The 18,033-nt window shown below is 38.0% G+C and overlaps 1 protein-coding gene across 1 annotated transcript in view; it reads right to left on the reverse strand.

Moving 5' to 3' along the window:
* LOC150085424 (tetraspanin-9-like) overlaps positions 1-18,033 on the reverse strand; it is a 104,607-nt gene that overhangs the window by 14,589 nt on the left and 71,985 nt on the right. Inside the window, exon 5 of the mRNA XM_090373225.1 lies at positions 8,897-8,971. Coding sequence (XP_090229351.1) covers positions 8,897-8,971 — 75 coding nt within the window. The remainder of the gene's footprint in view (positions 1-8,896; positions 8,972-18,033) is intronic.

The following is an 18,033-nucleotide window of genomic DNA, read 5'->3' on the forward strand; positions in this document are numbered from 1 at the left end:
TGTTTGTTACCTGCCCATGCCACAAATCTTTTCAATGCAAATATATCTTATTATGGATTATTTGCACGGAGTCTGTATAGGGGATTGACAGGCTAAGATTATTTGACAAGTTGTCTGAATTGTCAGCCAAATTGTTTCCTTTAATTCCAATGTGGCTGCGGATATCGAAACCACCTTCATAGAGGGTGTGTATCATCTGCAGAACCTGGGACAGGATTGGATGAGTAGTGTGTCTCATCACTGATAAAACCTGTAGCACACTCAATGAATCTGTATATATAATAAATTGTTGGTGTTGTCAAGTTCTAATGTGGTTCAAGGCTAACTATGGCACGCAGCTCTGCAGTTATATGCTGCATTCAAGGGGAATCTGCTCAGATGTACCATATTTATGATTTGGGCTGCATAGTATCATTCATAATTTTCCAATCAAGTTTTTCTTTCATTGTAAACCAATGCATTTTAGGCATTGGTATGCAATATATGTAATTAGCTAAGAAAGAAGTAAGCTCTTACATGAGCAAAGAGAAATAGGATCACATTTGAGCAAATAAGTAGCCAGATATGTGCCATGATCCAAAACAATGTGCGGAGCCCATTGTTAAATAAAAAAAAATAAAAAATACAATAAAATCAATAAATTATATACATAAAAGACCAATTATAAATAGAATATGTTGGATGATATGTTATAAAGAGCTAGCGCCATTCAATACATCAAAATCACAATTAGCCAAAGCTATCTGTTTCTGATTGCTATCTACCACTTATAACTAGGTCTAAGATTGGCTCTGTATAAAGAATAAAATATACTCTATTTGCAACAATTTAGAAGCTCACTAACAACTAGCCCAAACCCAGAGAAAACTATACAACATGCAACCTCAATAAAGTTGTCCCCTCAAAGGGGACAACTTTTAACACCCTTGTTAAAAGTGAAGCATATTACAGTCAAAAATAAAATTTAACCAGCTTTTTTTTTTTTTTTTCCAAAATATTTTAACATGAATATAAAATAACTAAAAAGATGACCTACTACGCAAGCATTTTTACATAATCAAATTTCATTTCACATGTTTTTTTTTAACAGATATTTATTTAAAGTATACCCAGTAAAATAAAATAAAATAAAATATTTCCAGAAGCTTTCGGAACTCGTGTCCCTTTCTCAACTGACAGAATTTTTTTTTTTTTTTTTTTTTTTTTAAATACATTACAAGCAAACTGTGGCACGTTACTCATTCGTCATTGTTGTAGCACGGACGTGTGCTGCCTTGCGCCAGTGATCATCCATCAATAAAACGGTTGTCTCCAGGATTGGATGTATACGCATGCCTTTCTGGCGATTTAATGCCTTAGGGTTGTTCATTATGTTTAGTGACTCTAGCCATAGGCGGTGGCGAAAGTGTCGCGCGTGGTCCACTATCTCAAAGTCGCGCTTGGGGTCAAGATCGTGGTTGGTAGCCCAAAAATGTTCTGCAAGCGCGGACTGGTCAGTTTCGGCAAGCCGGATTGCTCTGTCGTGTTCCGTGAGGCGATCCTGGAGACGTCTCGATGTCTCACCTACGTAGCAACTGTTACAGGCCCTACAGGTGATACGGTACACTACATTGCTGCGTAAGACAGGTGTGACAGGGGTCTTCACACTGGAGACAAGTGAACGTAGGTTCCTACCTGGTAATTGTACACATTTTATGTTGTAACTTCTCAGGATCTTCGAGATACGTCCTGACACTCCTGGATAGTACGGAATGTAGGCGGATGATATGCCGACTTGCTTCGGAGGTCTTGGGTTGGAAGTAAGCTCTTGTGCCTGTAACAAGCATCTGTTTAGTACATGGGATGGATAACCGCATCTGGTTAAGTCCGCCTTCACACGGGAGATCTCGTTACGTCTAATTGTGTCGGTGCTGGAATGGCTCCAGGCCCTGGAGAACAGGGTGCGGGCAGTGCTATTGAGATGGCTTGGAGCGTGGCCGGACCCGTAGTTGGTGAATTGACCGCACCACATGGGTTTGCGGTATACTGAGGTCTCTAGATGTGGGCCTACGCGATGCACTAGCACGTCCAGAAACGGGAGCGAACCGTCCACCTCTGATTCTACGGTAAACTTGATGAAATTGGATAGAGAGTTGAGGTATTCTAGTAGTACTGTTTCAGAACCACGTGGTATTATGGTAAAAATATCGTCGACATATCTACACCACGTTGTAATAGGTGTAGGTGGGTTCTGGTGTATCTGCTTCTCCAGATCTTCCATGGCGATGTTAGCTACTACGGAACTGACAGGGGCACCCATAGCAGTGCCATGTACTTGTTTGTAGAGTGAGTCTTCAAAGGTGAAGATGCTGCTAGAGAGGCATAGGTTGAGGGCGGTACAGATGTCATCAGTGGATAGTGACGTCCTGGATTGGAGGCTTAAGTCGCTCTCAAGGAGCCTTCTGGCGCAGTGCACGGCCTGTTGGACGGGAATCGAGGTGAATAAAGAAACCACGTCAAATGATGCCATGACAGAGTTATCAGGGATTGAAATGTCCTTAATGGTGTTAATGAATTCACTGCTGTTTTTAACGGTGTGAGATGTATTACCTATAAGAGGCGAGAGGAGGCTCGCGATGTGTTTGGACAGTTCATACGTTGGGGCACTGCAGCAAGACACTATAGGTCTGAGAGGAATACCCGGTTTATGGATCTTTGGTAATCCGTAGAATTGTGGTAGTTGACAGCCAGTACCACGCAGAAGATGGTGAGTCGCGGTCGGGATCTTCTTATCTTTAAGCCATGCGTGGACAAGTTTATTAACATTTGCTTCCAGACGTTTCAAGACTTTAACGGGAGGATCAGGTAGAGGTTCATATACGTTAGGATCGAGTAATAGGGCCAAGGCTTTCTCTCGGTAGGCTGATCGGTCCAGCACAACAGTCCGGCGCCCTTTATCCGCAGGAAGTACAACGATGGAGTTGTCTTTTCTTATAGATGACAGGGCGGCACGTTGGCGGTGGTTGAGGTTTGAGCACGTTTTTCGAGTGTTGCGGAGGACTGCGGCAGTCTTGAATCGGATCTCGTTGGCAGTTTCTTCGGGAAGGTTGGTAATACTGGCTTCTATGCCCATAGCGAGCTGTGTGATGGGAGGTTTCGATGGTATAACGGCGAATTTCATACCGTTTGATAAAACACTCAGCTGCTCGTTGGACAGTTGTTTGTTACTTAGATTCAAGACGAAAGAAGTCGTGTCGTCTGAACGAGTGTTCGTCTTTTAAGGAGTTGGTTTCTATGCTCAACTTGAGCATAGAAACCAACTCCTTAAAGACGAACACTCGTTCAGACGACACGACTTCTTTCGTCTTGAATCTAAGTAACAAACAACTGTCCAACGAGCAGCTGAGTGTTTTATCAAACGGTATGAAATTCGCCGTTATACCATCGAAACCTCCCATCACACAGCTCGCTATGGGCATAGAAGCCAGTATTACCAACCTTCCCGAAGAAACTGCCAACGAGATCCGATTCAAGACTGCCGCAGTCCTCCGCAACACTCGAAAAACGTGCTCAAACCTCAACCACCGCCAACGTGCCGCCCTGTCATCTATAAGAAAAGACAACTCCATCGTTGTACTTCCTGCGGATAAAGGGCGCCGGACTGTTGTGCTGGACCGATCAGCCTACCGAGAGAAAGCCTTGGCCCTATTACTCGATCCTAACGTATATGAACCTCTACCTGATCCTCCCGTTAAAGTCTTGAAACGTCTGGAAGCAAATGTTAATAAACTTGTCCACGCATGGCTTAAAGATAAGAAGATCCCGACCGCGACTCACCATCTTCTGCGTGGTACTGGCTGTCAACTACCACAATTCTACGGATTACCAAAGATCCATAAACCGGGTATTCCTCTCAGACCTATAGTGTCTTGCTGCAGTGCCCCAACGTATGAACTGTCCAAACACATCGCGAGCCTCCTCTCGCCTCTTATAGGTAATACATCTCACACCGTTAAAAACAGCAGTGAATTCATTAACACCATTAAGGACATTTCAATCCCTGATAACTCTGTCATGGCATCATTTGACGTGGTTTCTTTATTCACCTCGATTCCCGTCCAACAGGCCGTGCACTGCGCCAGAAGGCTCCTTGAGAGCGACTTAAGCCTCCAATCCAGGACGTCACTATCCACTGATGACATCTGTACCGCCCTCAACCTATGCCTCTCTAGCAGCATCTTCACCTTTGAAGACTCACTCTACAAACAAGTACATGGCACTGCTATGGGTGCCCCTGTCAGTTCCGTAGTAGCTAACATCGCCATGGAAGATCTGGAGAAGCAGATACACCAGAACCCACCTACACCTATTACAACGTGGTGTAGATATGTCGACGATATTTTTACCATAATACCACGTGGTTCTGAAACGGTACTACTAGAATACCTCAACTCTCTATCCAATTTCATCAAGTTTACCGTAGAATCAGAGGTGGACGGTTCGCTCCCGTTTCTGGACGTGCTAGTGCATCGCGTAGGCCCACATCTAGAGACCTCAGTATACCGCAAACCCATGTGGTGCGGTCAATTCACCAACTACGGGTCCGGCCACGCTCCAAGCCATCTCAATAGCACTGCCCGCACCCTGTTCTCCAGGGCCTGGAGCCATTCCAGCACCGACACAATTAGACGTAACGAGATCTCCCGTGTGAAGGCGGACTTAACCAGATGCGGTTATCCATCCCATGTACTAAACAGATGCTTGTTACAGGCACAAGAGCTTACTTCCAACCCAAGACCTCCGAAGCAAGTCGGCATATCATCCGCCTACATTCCGTACTATCCAGGAGTGTCAGGACGTATCTCGAAGATCCTGAGAAGTTACAACATAAAATGTGTACAATTACCAGGTAGGAACCTACGTTCACTTGTCTCCAGTGTGAAGACCCCTGTCACACCTGTCTTACGCAGCAATGTAGTGTACCGTATCACCTGTAGGGCCTGTAACAGTTGCTACGTAGGTGAGACATCGAGACGTCTCCAGGATCGCCTCACGGAACACGACAGAGCAATCCGGCTTGCCGAAACTGACCAGTCCGCGCTTGCAGAACATTTTTTGGGCTACCAACCACGATCTTGACCCCAAGCGCGACTTTGAGATAGTGGACCACGCGCGACACTTTCGCCACCGCCTATGGCTAGAGTCACTAAACATAATGAACAACCCTAAGGCATTAAATCGCCAGAAAGGCATGCGTATACATCCAATCCTGGAGACAACCGTTTTATTGATGGATGATCACTGGCGCAAGGCAGCACACGTCCGTGCTACAACAATGACGAATGAGTAACGTGCCACAGTTTGCTTGTAATGTATTTAAAAAAAAAAATTCTGTCAGTTGAGAAAGGGACACGAGTTCCGAAAGCTTCTGGAAATATTTTATTTTATTTTATTTTACTGGGTATACTTTAAATAAATATCTGTTAAACTATGGACCCCAGTACTCCAGGCCCATTTGTCACTATGTTTTTTTTTATTTTACTATTTTTTCTGTCAGTGGACAAAATGGGTTAATTGTTTTAAATGGCAAATGCACCACAACTGTAGTTTTTTTAATATAATGCTGTAAAATACAAAATATTAAATAACAATGCTTATTAACAATCATTAAAATTAAATAACAATCATATACATAAAAAAATAAAATTTCAAAACTGTCATATTTTTATAATGATCTCACGCTTCTAAATGAAACACATTTGCAGGGAATCTAATTCACATATAGCACATAAATAGGAAATAAGGAACAACTCAGCCACATTAATCACAGGCCACAATCACTTTAGCTGAGTGGTCATACATGAGTAAAAAAAAAAAAAAAAGCTTCTTCCCCTCTAAAAAGTACTCTAGTTACACAATTAAGGTATTTCTGGAAATCATGCAAGTGAAAATCAACCCCTCAAATTGTTTTACATACAAAATAGTGTGGTGTCTCCGTAGCCAGGTGGGAAGGAGCAGCAGTGCGTAGTATATGCTTCTTGATTAGACTGGGGTTCAAGCCGATCACCACCAAATACGGAAGATGTGGAAAGGTCAGCGAATGACCACCGCATATCCCGGAGCAATATGGCCTTAGTTGCTAATGCTCCTAAAAACCAAATAACAAACAAACAAAATAGTGTAATTGGTTGGGTTACATTCTGGATCAGACTATGGAACTACTTTAGGATACCATAAGTGAATTTTACAGTACTGCAGTAAAATTGTGGATAATAGCAGCAGCAACTTATAAAAATATATAAAACATTTGTCAATTCATAAACATTTTTCATTATGCCTTTAGCTATTCTAAATTTTGCCATTCTAAATGTGATTTCATCCTTGAAAGGAATGTTACATATTGCTGTTCGGAAAAATTTACAACCGAATATATCAAAATAAACAAATATGGTAGCTGGATCCTCTCTCAGAGGAAAATGTTTATATTTGCAAGTGTTCCATCTGCAATTAATATTTCACTGATTTTTTTTATTGCATTTTTAATTGAAGCAAGACAAGGGAGAAGGAAAGCATCTACAGTAATTACTCTTGGAAAACTACTGTTCATAAAAATTTAATCATCTCACTGAGGGAATATACCACAGAAGAGAATATATAATTGCTCAGTGGTTCCATTGCACTAGCTGGTTCAACTCTGTAAGGTATCGAGTTTGCTTCCACTAGTAGCTATTGTGAAACTTATATTTTGCCATAACTGCAACTTTTTAACATCCCTCTCAAGGACATGATCCCACTCACATTATATCTGAAACTGCAGTATATTTGCACTGTATTTACAAATTAGAGCCAACCACCATTCTAAATCCTGAATGGGAGAAGAGGAAGGTGTTATAAGCAAATGCCAAAAGTAAATAAAATAATTGGTAAAAGTAGAACAGAAATAACATTCAGCTCTCCCTTGAGTACTCTAAGAGATTGTGGAGTATAGAAACAGAAAACAAAAGACATAAGCCAGTAAATGTAGCATAATTTACTCATGTACTCTTTTGTATAGGAGTAAATTTGCTCTTAATTTACTCATATACAAAACGAGGCCAATTTTTAGGCCTATTTTAGCTAGCCCTTGACATACCATTCAATGTATTCTATTTATAATTGGCCTCTGTATAATTTATTGATTTTATTTTTTTTCTTATGCAGAGCTCTGTGCACTGCTTTGGATCTCAGCACACATACTGGTTACTTATTTGCTGAAATATGAACATAATTTTTTCTTTGCTCATGTAAGAGTTTATGACTTGCTTAGCTAATTACATATATTAATTCTCTATTAGTTAGATGCATATATTTATATTTTACAGGCTGATATAAATGGTAAACATTAGTTCCATCCACTATTACAGATATTCAGTTCACATTGCATTCCTTTCCTACAAATATCAGGGCAAGCTGCAAACTAACGACTCACAGTTCATAATCTCAGCACTATGTTGTTCTATTACTATAGATGTTGTTGTTGTTGTTATTTGGTTTTTAGGAGCATTAGCAACTAAGGCCATATTGCTCCGGGATATGCGGTGGTCATACCCTGACCTTTCCGCATCCTCCGTATTTGGTGGTGACGGGCTCGAACCCCGGTCTAATCAAGAAGCGTGTGCTACGCACTGCTGCTCCTTCCCACCTGGCTACGGAGGCGCCCCTATTACTATAGAGAATTCAGTTCCAACTAGGTTCTCCATATAGCTAGTAGTTTCTAGTTTGTATCTGTACAGTAGCATATATGTGTAATGTATTTAAAAATTAATTGTTTTAAATGGAAACTGCTTTGAACATGCAATTATTGAGTTTGAATTATCCTATAGGTGATATACACACCAATATTTTGGAAAAAGGCTCATAATCAATTCAGATTTGTACACTGACATTGGAAAAACTTCAAAAAAAAAAAAAAAAAAAAAAAAAAAATCAAATGAGAATCAAGAGTAAGGTCTGTCGATACATTAATTAAGCCTCATTGCACCTGTACAAAATTGGCAAGAATTTTGTTGCTGGGATTTTAAGTTGTTCTGCATCCTCCCTATATTCCGTATTTGACCCCAAGTGATTTTTTTTTTTTTTTTTTTTTTTTTATTCCCAAAGCTTAAAAGAACATTTGAGGCAACATATGTATCACCAATGAAGAGAGGGTTGTTATCTCAACTGAAAGAATTTTACTTGAATAGCACACCAAAATTTGTTAGGTGTATTTATTAAGTAATTAAGTGTATTTGTTAAGTAATTCAAGTTCAATAACAGGTTTCTCCTGGAGTCCCAGTTCAACCCAGTCAGGTTACTAGAATACCATCAGTTTCAATATATGTTCACATTTTGGATTAATGAATAAATAATATAACAACGAAGTGTTACAGTGAATTCATTAATTTCTAGTGATAATATATTGTATTTGAATTATAAAAGGTAATGAAAATATTCATCACAATAACCAAGAAAAGAATATTTGGTGAGATGACATTAAAATATTCAACTAAATGAAAAATTAATGAATTCTGTAGTAACCACAGTAGTTATGGCAGCAATGCCAATTGTTAATGAAATAAATCCAGGAAACAATTTTTATGGAGTACACATTCTCACTTCTAGTAAAATTCACAATTAACAAAATCAAGTACCTCTGTGTGTCATTAAAAGTGAACACTATTATAATAACAAAGATTTTAAAACAAATTGGTTTCTATATATGATAAATAAATTAAGCTTTCTTTGCTAATAAAAATTTTGGTCTTAAATTTATGCAAATAAAAATGTTAAGTATAAAAAAAAAGGAAAATACACACATTGATTTAACATATTTGTGCATCTTGTTCCATCTTATAATTAAAACTTTTATAAATAAAACAGCACATATCAAAATTCTCACCTTCAGGTCCAAAATATTGAGCGCTATTGTTCCTCCTACTTCTGCAGCAACAGTTAAAACAGAAGTCAGCAGGAACTAAAAACAGAAAGGAAAATTATAATGAAGTCAAGATTATTGTTCAATTATACACATCTGAGAATGGCAGAAAACTCATTATAGAAATAGACTATAATAGATAAGTTGATATGTGAGCTCAAATTTTAAAGAAATTCATTATCCTGATTAATGTGTTTCATACATATATATAGAAACATATATATAAAAATGCATTTTTTTTATATATAGGAAATTAATGAACATTCCATCAAAAGGATCTCAACAGTAATTCCAATTTGATTTAATTCATATAATAGACATTCATGAAAACCTATCAAGAGGTAAAGCATGTCAAGGTTAATCTAACTGCTTTTATGACTTTGTAATAGTAATTAACCAGACTGATCAGGCAAACCTCCCTTCACAAATCCATGCTATGCTCCATTAAGAATACCATTCTTATTCATATGGTCCTGTATCCTTAACCAAAGACTCCATGATCTTACCCGCCACAGAATTCAAATTTAGTCCGTATTGCATATCATTTCTTTTGCACCTCCTTTAGGGACTGGGGAGATATTAGCACATTTCCAGTAAAAGAAGATCAATACCTAATGATGATCTCATTTAACACCGAGTTTGTTTTTCTTATGGAAATATAAATCAAAAACTTCAAACATGATAACCTAGATGTCAGGATTTGAATTACTTTTTTTTTTTATACTGAGTTCAGTGTATAGATTTTTCAGCTGTAAGACTTAAATTAAATGACACTATTAATCTATACTAACTCTGCCAAAACTTCATATATTTAAAAAAAAAAAAAAAAACCACCTCTCCTCCAGATGCTGTTTTGTTTAATGCATAAAAGTGAAGAAATAAACTATTTACTAGAAAGCTAATTCCCTAATTAAGGTATACCACCATTGGTGGATTGTCACTTCCCAAACATCCAATTTAAAAAACTTAGAGAAACCAACTTTTATTATTTTAGTGTTCAACTTTAATTTTACAGCAATGACAGTCCACCATGCAAAGGTGTCCCCTTCAGCAACAGTTAATGATAATATTTTATAATATTAGGTTTCTAGTTAATAGTTTAATTCTTTACTTTCATGCATTAAACCAAAACAGATTTGGAGAAAAGTTTGAAAAGCTTTGACTGCGTTAGGAACATTTGAGTTCCCAACAACTTAGTTTCCCTTAAATGGTTTTTGTTCTCCATATCAACTTTGGTGTCATGTAACCACTGAGAAAACAAAAATGAAAGTAGGAGCATGTTGCAGGCCTAATGACTGTGATGAGCGTAATCAACAACTACACAGACATATAGAGTTGTTGTTATTTGGTTTTTAGGAGCATTAGCAACTAAGGCCATATTGCTCCAAGAATATGCAGTGGTCATTCCCTGGCCTTTCCGCATCCTCCGTATTTGGTGGTGGCGGGCTTGAACCCTGGTCTAATCAAGAAGTGTGTGCTACGCACTGCTGCTCCTTCCCACCTGGCTACAGAGGCGGCCCTGACATATAGAGTAGACCAGTAAATCAGAATGTCTTATAGAATGGTGGATTTTAACTTTCCAGATATAGACTGGAACTTGTGGTTTGGTCACTCACACAGTAGCCAAGTCTTTACTGGATTTATTGGATTTTCTACAAAAGCATGTTAGAGAGAAAGCAATACCCTTAATCTTATTATCAGCAACAGCCTTTCATACATTAAAAATCTGCAGTTATGAGACCCACTAGGTGGCAGTGATCACAGTATCTTGATGTGGGAGTTAAAGCTACAACTACTATCAACAGCAAAGGGAAGGGCATTTGCTTTCATAAAGGTGGCTACAATAGTTTCACAGTTTATAAAATCTATTCACACATTAAGAATTGGTGAGACCAACTGATGACATTACTAAATTGTAAATTGAAAGCATTCATGGAAGTAATCATAGAAGCTACTAGGCTTTTTATATCAAAAAAAGACACCCTTCAAGTTTTAGAACTAAATGGATGCCAGACAACCTGATGAGACTAGTAAAGAGGATAAAAATACATGAGATGCATATAAATTAATTATCAGGGGATACAGAAACCTAGAATAGCATTAACAGAGACATGATACAAGAAAGCAAGCTTATTCAGAATCTGCTAAAAAAAAAAAAAACTTCCCATTTCACCCATCTATTCACTCCAAAAGATGGTCCACTTCTTCCTTGAATTTATTTAAGCTATCAACTTCCACAACAACAGTTTATTCCAGCAATCAACTACCCTCTGACTAAAGGCAAATTTCTGCACATCTATTCTACAATGGTCTTTCCTCAATTTGAGTTTATGCCCCCTCAGGTTCGTAATCTGAGCAAGAGGAAGAATACCATCAGCACTGAGCCTGCTCAAACCATTCAAGGCCTTATGCACCTCAATCAGATCACCTTGCAGGTGCCTAGTCTCCAACTGCTGCAATTTGCAGAACTTAAGCCTTTCTTGGTAAAAGCACCTCTTTTTTTTCCCCCCTCACCAATCTTGTTGCCCTTCTCTGTACTTTTTCTTAGCAACACTAAATCCTTCCTAAAATAAGGCTTCCAAACCTGTATGCAATACTCAAGGTGTGGCCTGACCATTGCCTTATACAAAGGGATAATCATCTCCTTATCCCTGCTAGCAAAATTTCTATATATCACTGACAAGACCCCATGCCCTGATGGCAGCCTGTCTGCACCACTCAGAAAACTTCATATCTGACTGCACAATTACCCCCTGGTTACTTCTTTAACCAGGTCTCTACTATCCCGAGTGTAGTACCATACAATTGGTACATTTCTCTGAGGCTACTGTTACCCATACGCAGTACTTTGCATTTGTCAATGTTAAACTTCAGTTGCCACTTCTCAGCCCATCTTTCCAACTTTTCTAGATCCTGCTGCAGTAGCAAACTGTCATTAACAACCCTGCCAACCTTTGTGTCATCTGCAAACTTCGACATTAAGCCCGATATACCTTCATCATATCATTGATAAATATACAAAAGATTGTCCATTGATTACCACTCTACCTTTTTCCCACTCAACCATCCCTTTATTCATTGTAGCAACTTGCCCTTGATGCCACACTTTAACACTTTTAATACTTAAACACTTTTGATACTCTTTCATCAAGGGTATCATAAGCTTTCCTGAAATCCAAGTACAGTCAGTCCTCGTATAACACGTATTTACATTACACGAATTCGATCATACACGATTTATATATAGGGGAACGATATCATATATAACGCGACCGAATTTGGTTATGCATGATTCGCCTTTGTGTTTACAAGAAACGGTAGTCGAACACGGAATCACCCCAACTGAACGCAACATGGTAGGAATAAAGAGAAGATTCTGAAAATGTATTTACATTTCACCATAATAACGTAAAAACTCACACAATTCCAGCTATCGGTATTATTGCAAATGCAATTAGATTGAGTTTGCTACCAGTAACAGATTCCACTAGCAGAAATGCAACTAGAAATTGTTTTTATTGTTTTATAGCAGTAACTGCCAGAAATGTGCTTTAGTAAAATGTGAGCTAGTGAGGTGTTAATAGTGTGTCTCTGCTTTTATGGTGTTATTTATTCAGTTGCTACACATGCACGGCTTTGTTTATGTGTATCAAGTGTGCCTCCTCATTTTTTAATTGAGCTTTATTCCCTAAAAAGACTGTAGCCGAGTGGCCAGGAGCAGGAGTGCAGTAGCACACGCTCTTTAAGTAGACTGGGGTTCAAGCCCCTGACTGTCAAATACAGTCAATCTGCCAACCCACACTGGCAGATTATGGTCCATTTCCCTCAGCATGAATTGTTGAGGAGGCTTCCATCCTGCAGTGGGTTGATAATGGCTGCAGTTTACTTTACTTTAACCCAAAAAATGAGTAAAACACTTAAAAAGGTGTGAAAAGGAAGCTTCCTGGTGAAAACACTACAGATTCACAGAGAAAAAGAAAAACACTATGGATACACACAGGCAGGCAGACTGGGTCAAAAATTCTTACCCAGGAAAATTTATGGCCAAAATCACACTGGCCTCCATAGTCTTCTGGCCCACCGGGGTTTCCCCATTAAAGCTTATGGCCAGTCTGCCTCTGTCGATAGAGAAAAAATATGAAATTGTGAAACACTCTGAGCGAAATGAAAGACCATGCGATATTGAACGTGCTATGGGCCTAAATGAGGCAATGCCGAGAATTAGAAAGAATGCAGAGAAAATAAAAACAACTTTCATAGCAGGAACAACTCAAAGTATAACAAAATCCATTAGATCAAGACACAAAGAATTATAAGAGATGGAACGTCTGTTTGGATAGAAGATCAAACAAAGAACAAGTTTGCTTACGATAGAAGCAAAAGCATTAGCAATATTTTATTACGTAATAGTAGTAATAAAATATGTAAGTATTTTATTACTACTATTATATAATAAAATATTGCTATATTACAATTTTTTATTACGATTATTTATTTATTAATTTTTTATTACGATTATTTATTGTGTTTGATAATGTTTTGGTTACAAATGTGTGTTCAATCTTGGGTGGTTGGCACCTAACCCTATTTTTCCCCATAGGGCCTGTTATTTATATTGCACGAGGGTTTCTAGGAACACAACTATCATGCTATATAAGGACTGACTGTACAGTAGAACGCAGATTATCCGAACCGTCAATTATCGAAACCACCGCCACCCCCAATAAAAAAATTATAGTATCTAGTTTTAGTGCACCGGTTGTTATGCTGAAATATTACTCCTGCCGTTATAAGACATTTGAAGGCCCACTCATGTGGAGCCCTTCACTGTGCTATAAACTGCAATGGCATAGTGTGAGTAACAGTCTGAATGCAGTTCTACAGAAATACTGCTATTAAAGAGAATGAGATCTCGCCACAAAAAGACAATCTCGCATGGTTCAAAGAAAAAGTCAAGTTTACATAATTTAAAAAATAAACCTTCCCAAGATTCATTATACTCTTATTTGTGTGCAATTACTTGTGTTTATGTAAAAAAAAAAAAAGTATAGTTTATAGTTGAAATCATAAAACAATTAAGTTCAAAATAAATATAACATACATGTAATAACCAAAATGTTTCTCCAAAACATTTTGGTTATTACATGTATTTACAAACCATTTCCTAAATCTATTTTTTATAATACTTCATATATCAAAATACAGTATCATATTTCAAAATACCTTGTGTACAATAATTTAATAGTAGGCCTAATTATACTTTGTTTCATATTGGGACCACCTTGGTCTCAATTAGTTCAGATTGACTGTATTGATATCAAAATTATTGTTTGCATCCAGTTCCTTTGTGACCACATCATAGTATCCAATTAAATTGGCCAGAAAGACTTCCCCTTAACAAACCCCATACTTCGTCCCACCCTTTGTGAATTGGGGTTACATTTGCACATCTCCATGGGGACCTCCCCTGAGTCCAAGGATGCTCTCATAATTATGGCTAAGGGTTTGTTTGCTTACTTCCTTTTCCGCCTCCTTTAATATAACTGGATAGATCCCATCCACCCCAATTGCCTTTCTTATGTTTAACTTCAACAATCTCTCCTCCACTTTGCTCTTGGTTATTATAAAATCATTTAGCTCCCTGTTAGAGTTTAATAAGCTTCTATCCTCCACTTCCCTATAAAAGTCATCCTGTGTGAATGTAGATGCAAAATACCCATTCAGTTTGTCAGCTATCTGAACAGGATCATCACCAGTCGAACCATCAATATCAAGTGGACCAATTTGATTCATCCCCTTCCTTCTAGAGTTTGCATAAATAAAGAAGTCTGTTGTTTTTCTTTGCATCCTTTGCAAAGAATTTCTTGTAAACTGGCTTTGCTTCCCTAGCCTCCTTTGTAACTTGATTGCAGGCTAGCTTATATCTACCACAAACTTCTCTGTTGCCTCATAATTTATATGCATCCCATGCATTTTTCTTCTCTGCCACGAGTCCCATTAGTTAATCTGACATCCATTTAGGCCTAAACCTTGAACAGTATTTCTTACTTGGTATGAAAAGCCTAATAGCTTCCAAGGCTAATTCCTTGAATGCTTCCCATTTAGAATTTGCTCTTAGTAACATCATTTTAAAAACTGTCTGAGACCACTGTAGTCACCTTTAAGAAAACAAAAACCCTTCTCTTTACCCCTGATAGTAGTTACATATTTAAGCAAATCCCACATCAGTACACTTTGATCACTGTCACCTAATCGTTCCATTATCTGCAAATAGGTACAAACTAGTCTGCAATCAAGTCAAAAAAGGGGCTTAGGCAAACTAAGACAGATTGTAAGAAGTTTCTGGCAAAGAAAAGTAGCAAAGACATCTTTACTTACATAAACACTAGAAGGTAAGGGATGATATAACAATTATTAGTCAGCATTACATTAGTAATGCTGACTAATGACTAGTAAAATCACATTAGTCAGCTAGATATGGATGGTATAACAGTTAATAATCTGCTCAGGTTTGCTGACAAACTGAAGTTTGTAAACAACTATTTTGGATCTACATTCACACATGAGGAATTTTTTTTAGGCATAGGGATATCAGAAGTATATCAAATTACAAGGAGCTAAATTATTTTGTGATAACTGAGAGGAACAAGTGGAAGAAAAATTGAAACTAAATGTAAATATGGCGCCTGGGGCAGATTGGATCTATCCAGTTATATTGAGAGAGAGAGAGGTGAGCAAACTTTTAGCTATAATTATGAGAGTATCCTTGCATTCATAGGTGGTCTTTATGACCAAAGATGTGCATATGCATCCCTAATTCAAAACGAGAGATCAAAGATTGAAGTGAGTACAGTTGACTGTCGAAATAACAGCACCCCAAATAACGGAACATCCGAGAGCTAATGGCACATTCAGATCGGATATTTACATACAGCGCAGATTTCTTGATTGCCCCAAAAAAGAAAACAGCAAGTCACGTGATTACTGTTATTTGTTTACATTCACCATTTTGAAAGTGAATTCTGTGCTGATATCATGGATTGTACACTGTTTTACATTTATTTTAAATTAAACATCCCTCACTATGGCTTCTAAAGTTAATAAACCTCGTACAGAGAAGAAAAACATTAAAGCTTACTGACAAACTTTATATAATCCAAACTTACAACATTAGGGTCACCCAGAAAGTTAATTCATATAACCATGTGTATTGTGTCCATAAATTGTGTGTGTTCTCTGGTCAATTTTCCTGTTTTGTTGGAGAAAAAAAAACCACAGTTTCTGTGGAAAAAACCTTGCTATCTACACCTGAGACCAACTAACTCGGCCACAGAGTGAAAAAAATCCATGAAAGTTTCTCACGTCATCGACGAGATCCGAACCCAGGCCTTTTCCACCTGGTATGGGGAGGATGGTGACAATGCCACTGTTGAGTAACCACACAGACTAACCTTGATATAATAAAGAAAATAGAACAGGGCATAAGCAGGAGTGTATTAATGGCAGAATATAACATTGGATCGTCAAGAGGTTTAATGTTTTTGATGTGGAGTTAATAAAATTGTTAATCTCTGTATTTTCATTCTTTATCTTATTTAGACTCATTATTTCTGCATTAAATATATTAAAAATAAAACTTTCTAGATATCAGAAAAAATGAAATAATGGCACCTTGAATCTCTGAAGGTGCCGTTATTCTGAATGTCTACTGTAATTACAGACCTAAAATTTTGACTTCTGTTCCAGGGAAAATAATGGACTCGCTGGTTAGAGAAGCCATGCAGGAACTGTAGCTGGATGCAAAAAATAACTTTGACATCACATACTTAGATTTCAGAAAAGCTTTTGATACTGTTGCACATTAAAGATTGCTACACAAATTGGAGCAATGTGATATTAGGGGCAACTTACTACTATGGATAAAGGGGGAAAAAATGTTCTTGCTTGTACTCCAGCATGACACTGGGGTCAGAGGAGTTGAAAATAAATCATGAATACAAAAACTTTAAATCATATTTAGTAGTCACAGCTTGAACTACATACATCTATTCTCTCAAAGAGCATGTGCTACAGCAATTTTTCTCATGATCACTCAGCTATGTCAGGGATAAGGAATGGCTGAGCAGGAGACAAAGAGGGTATCAATGGGCACTGCTCTTTTTTTTGGACTGATGTTATTAGTGGAGTCTCCCAGCATTCAGTTCTGGCATAATGTTTTCAATATTTATTAATACAATTGAGCATATCAGGCTGAATGTTTAAGTTTGCAGATGATACAAAGGTTAACAGAGTGGTTAGTGACTAATCAGGATATGTACTGCAACAAAATCTAAACAAATTAAGCAGACAGGCTGAGAAGTGTCAATTGCAGTTTAACGTTGACAATTGTGAGATATTGCATATGGGTAGCAGCAATCTCAGAATAACATACTGTGTGATACAACCCTGAGGACAGTGGAAAACAAAGAACACCTGGGGATAACTGTATAGTTACACATGAAGTTCTCTGAGCAGAGCAGACAGGCTGCTAGGACAGATGGGGTTTCATCAATGATACACAGGAATTTTGCAGCAGGGAAAAGGAGGCAATTATCCTGTTGTACAAGGCAAATGGTTAGGCCACATTTTAAGTACTGCATACAGGTTCAGAAGGCTCAATTTGGGAAGGATGTGGACTTGTTCGAATGGGTGCAGAGAAGAGCAATGAAATTAGTGAGGGAATAAAAGGATACTCTTACCAAGAAAGGCTTCAGTTCTGCAAGTTTCAGTATCTGGAAACTAGGGACCTGCAAGGAGACCTGACTGAGGTGTTTAAGGTTTTGAATGGATTGAGTGATATAAATGCTGATGCCATCCTTCCTCTTCCTGAGACAATGCACATTAGAGGACATAAATTTAAATTTAGGAAGAATGGCTGCAGGTGTGCAGAAATTTGCTTTCAGCCAGCAGGTAGTCAACTGTTGGAACAAATTTCCATCTAGTATTGTGGAAAATTGGTAGTGTGGATAAATTTAAAGAGGAAGTAGAGAAATTATTAGGAGGATTCAAACAGGTGATGTGGGAAGTATGGCACCTCCGTAGCCAGGTGGGAAGGAACAGCA

The sequence above is a fragment of the Mastigoproctus giganteus genome, chromosome 5 (assembly GCF_048544385.1).
Source record: "Mastigoproctus giganteus isolate SK-2022 chromosome 5, ASM4854438v1, whole genome shotgun sequence".
Taxonomy (NCBI): domain Eukaryota; kingdom Metazoa; phylum Arthropoda; class Arachnida; order Uropygi; family Thelyphonidae; genus Mastigoproctus; species Mastigoproctus giganteus.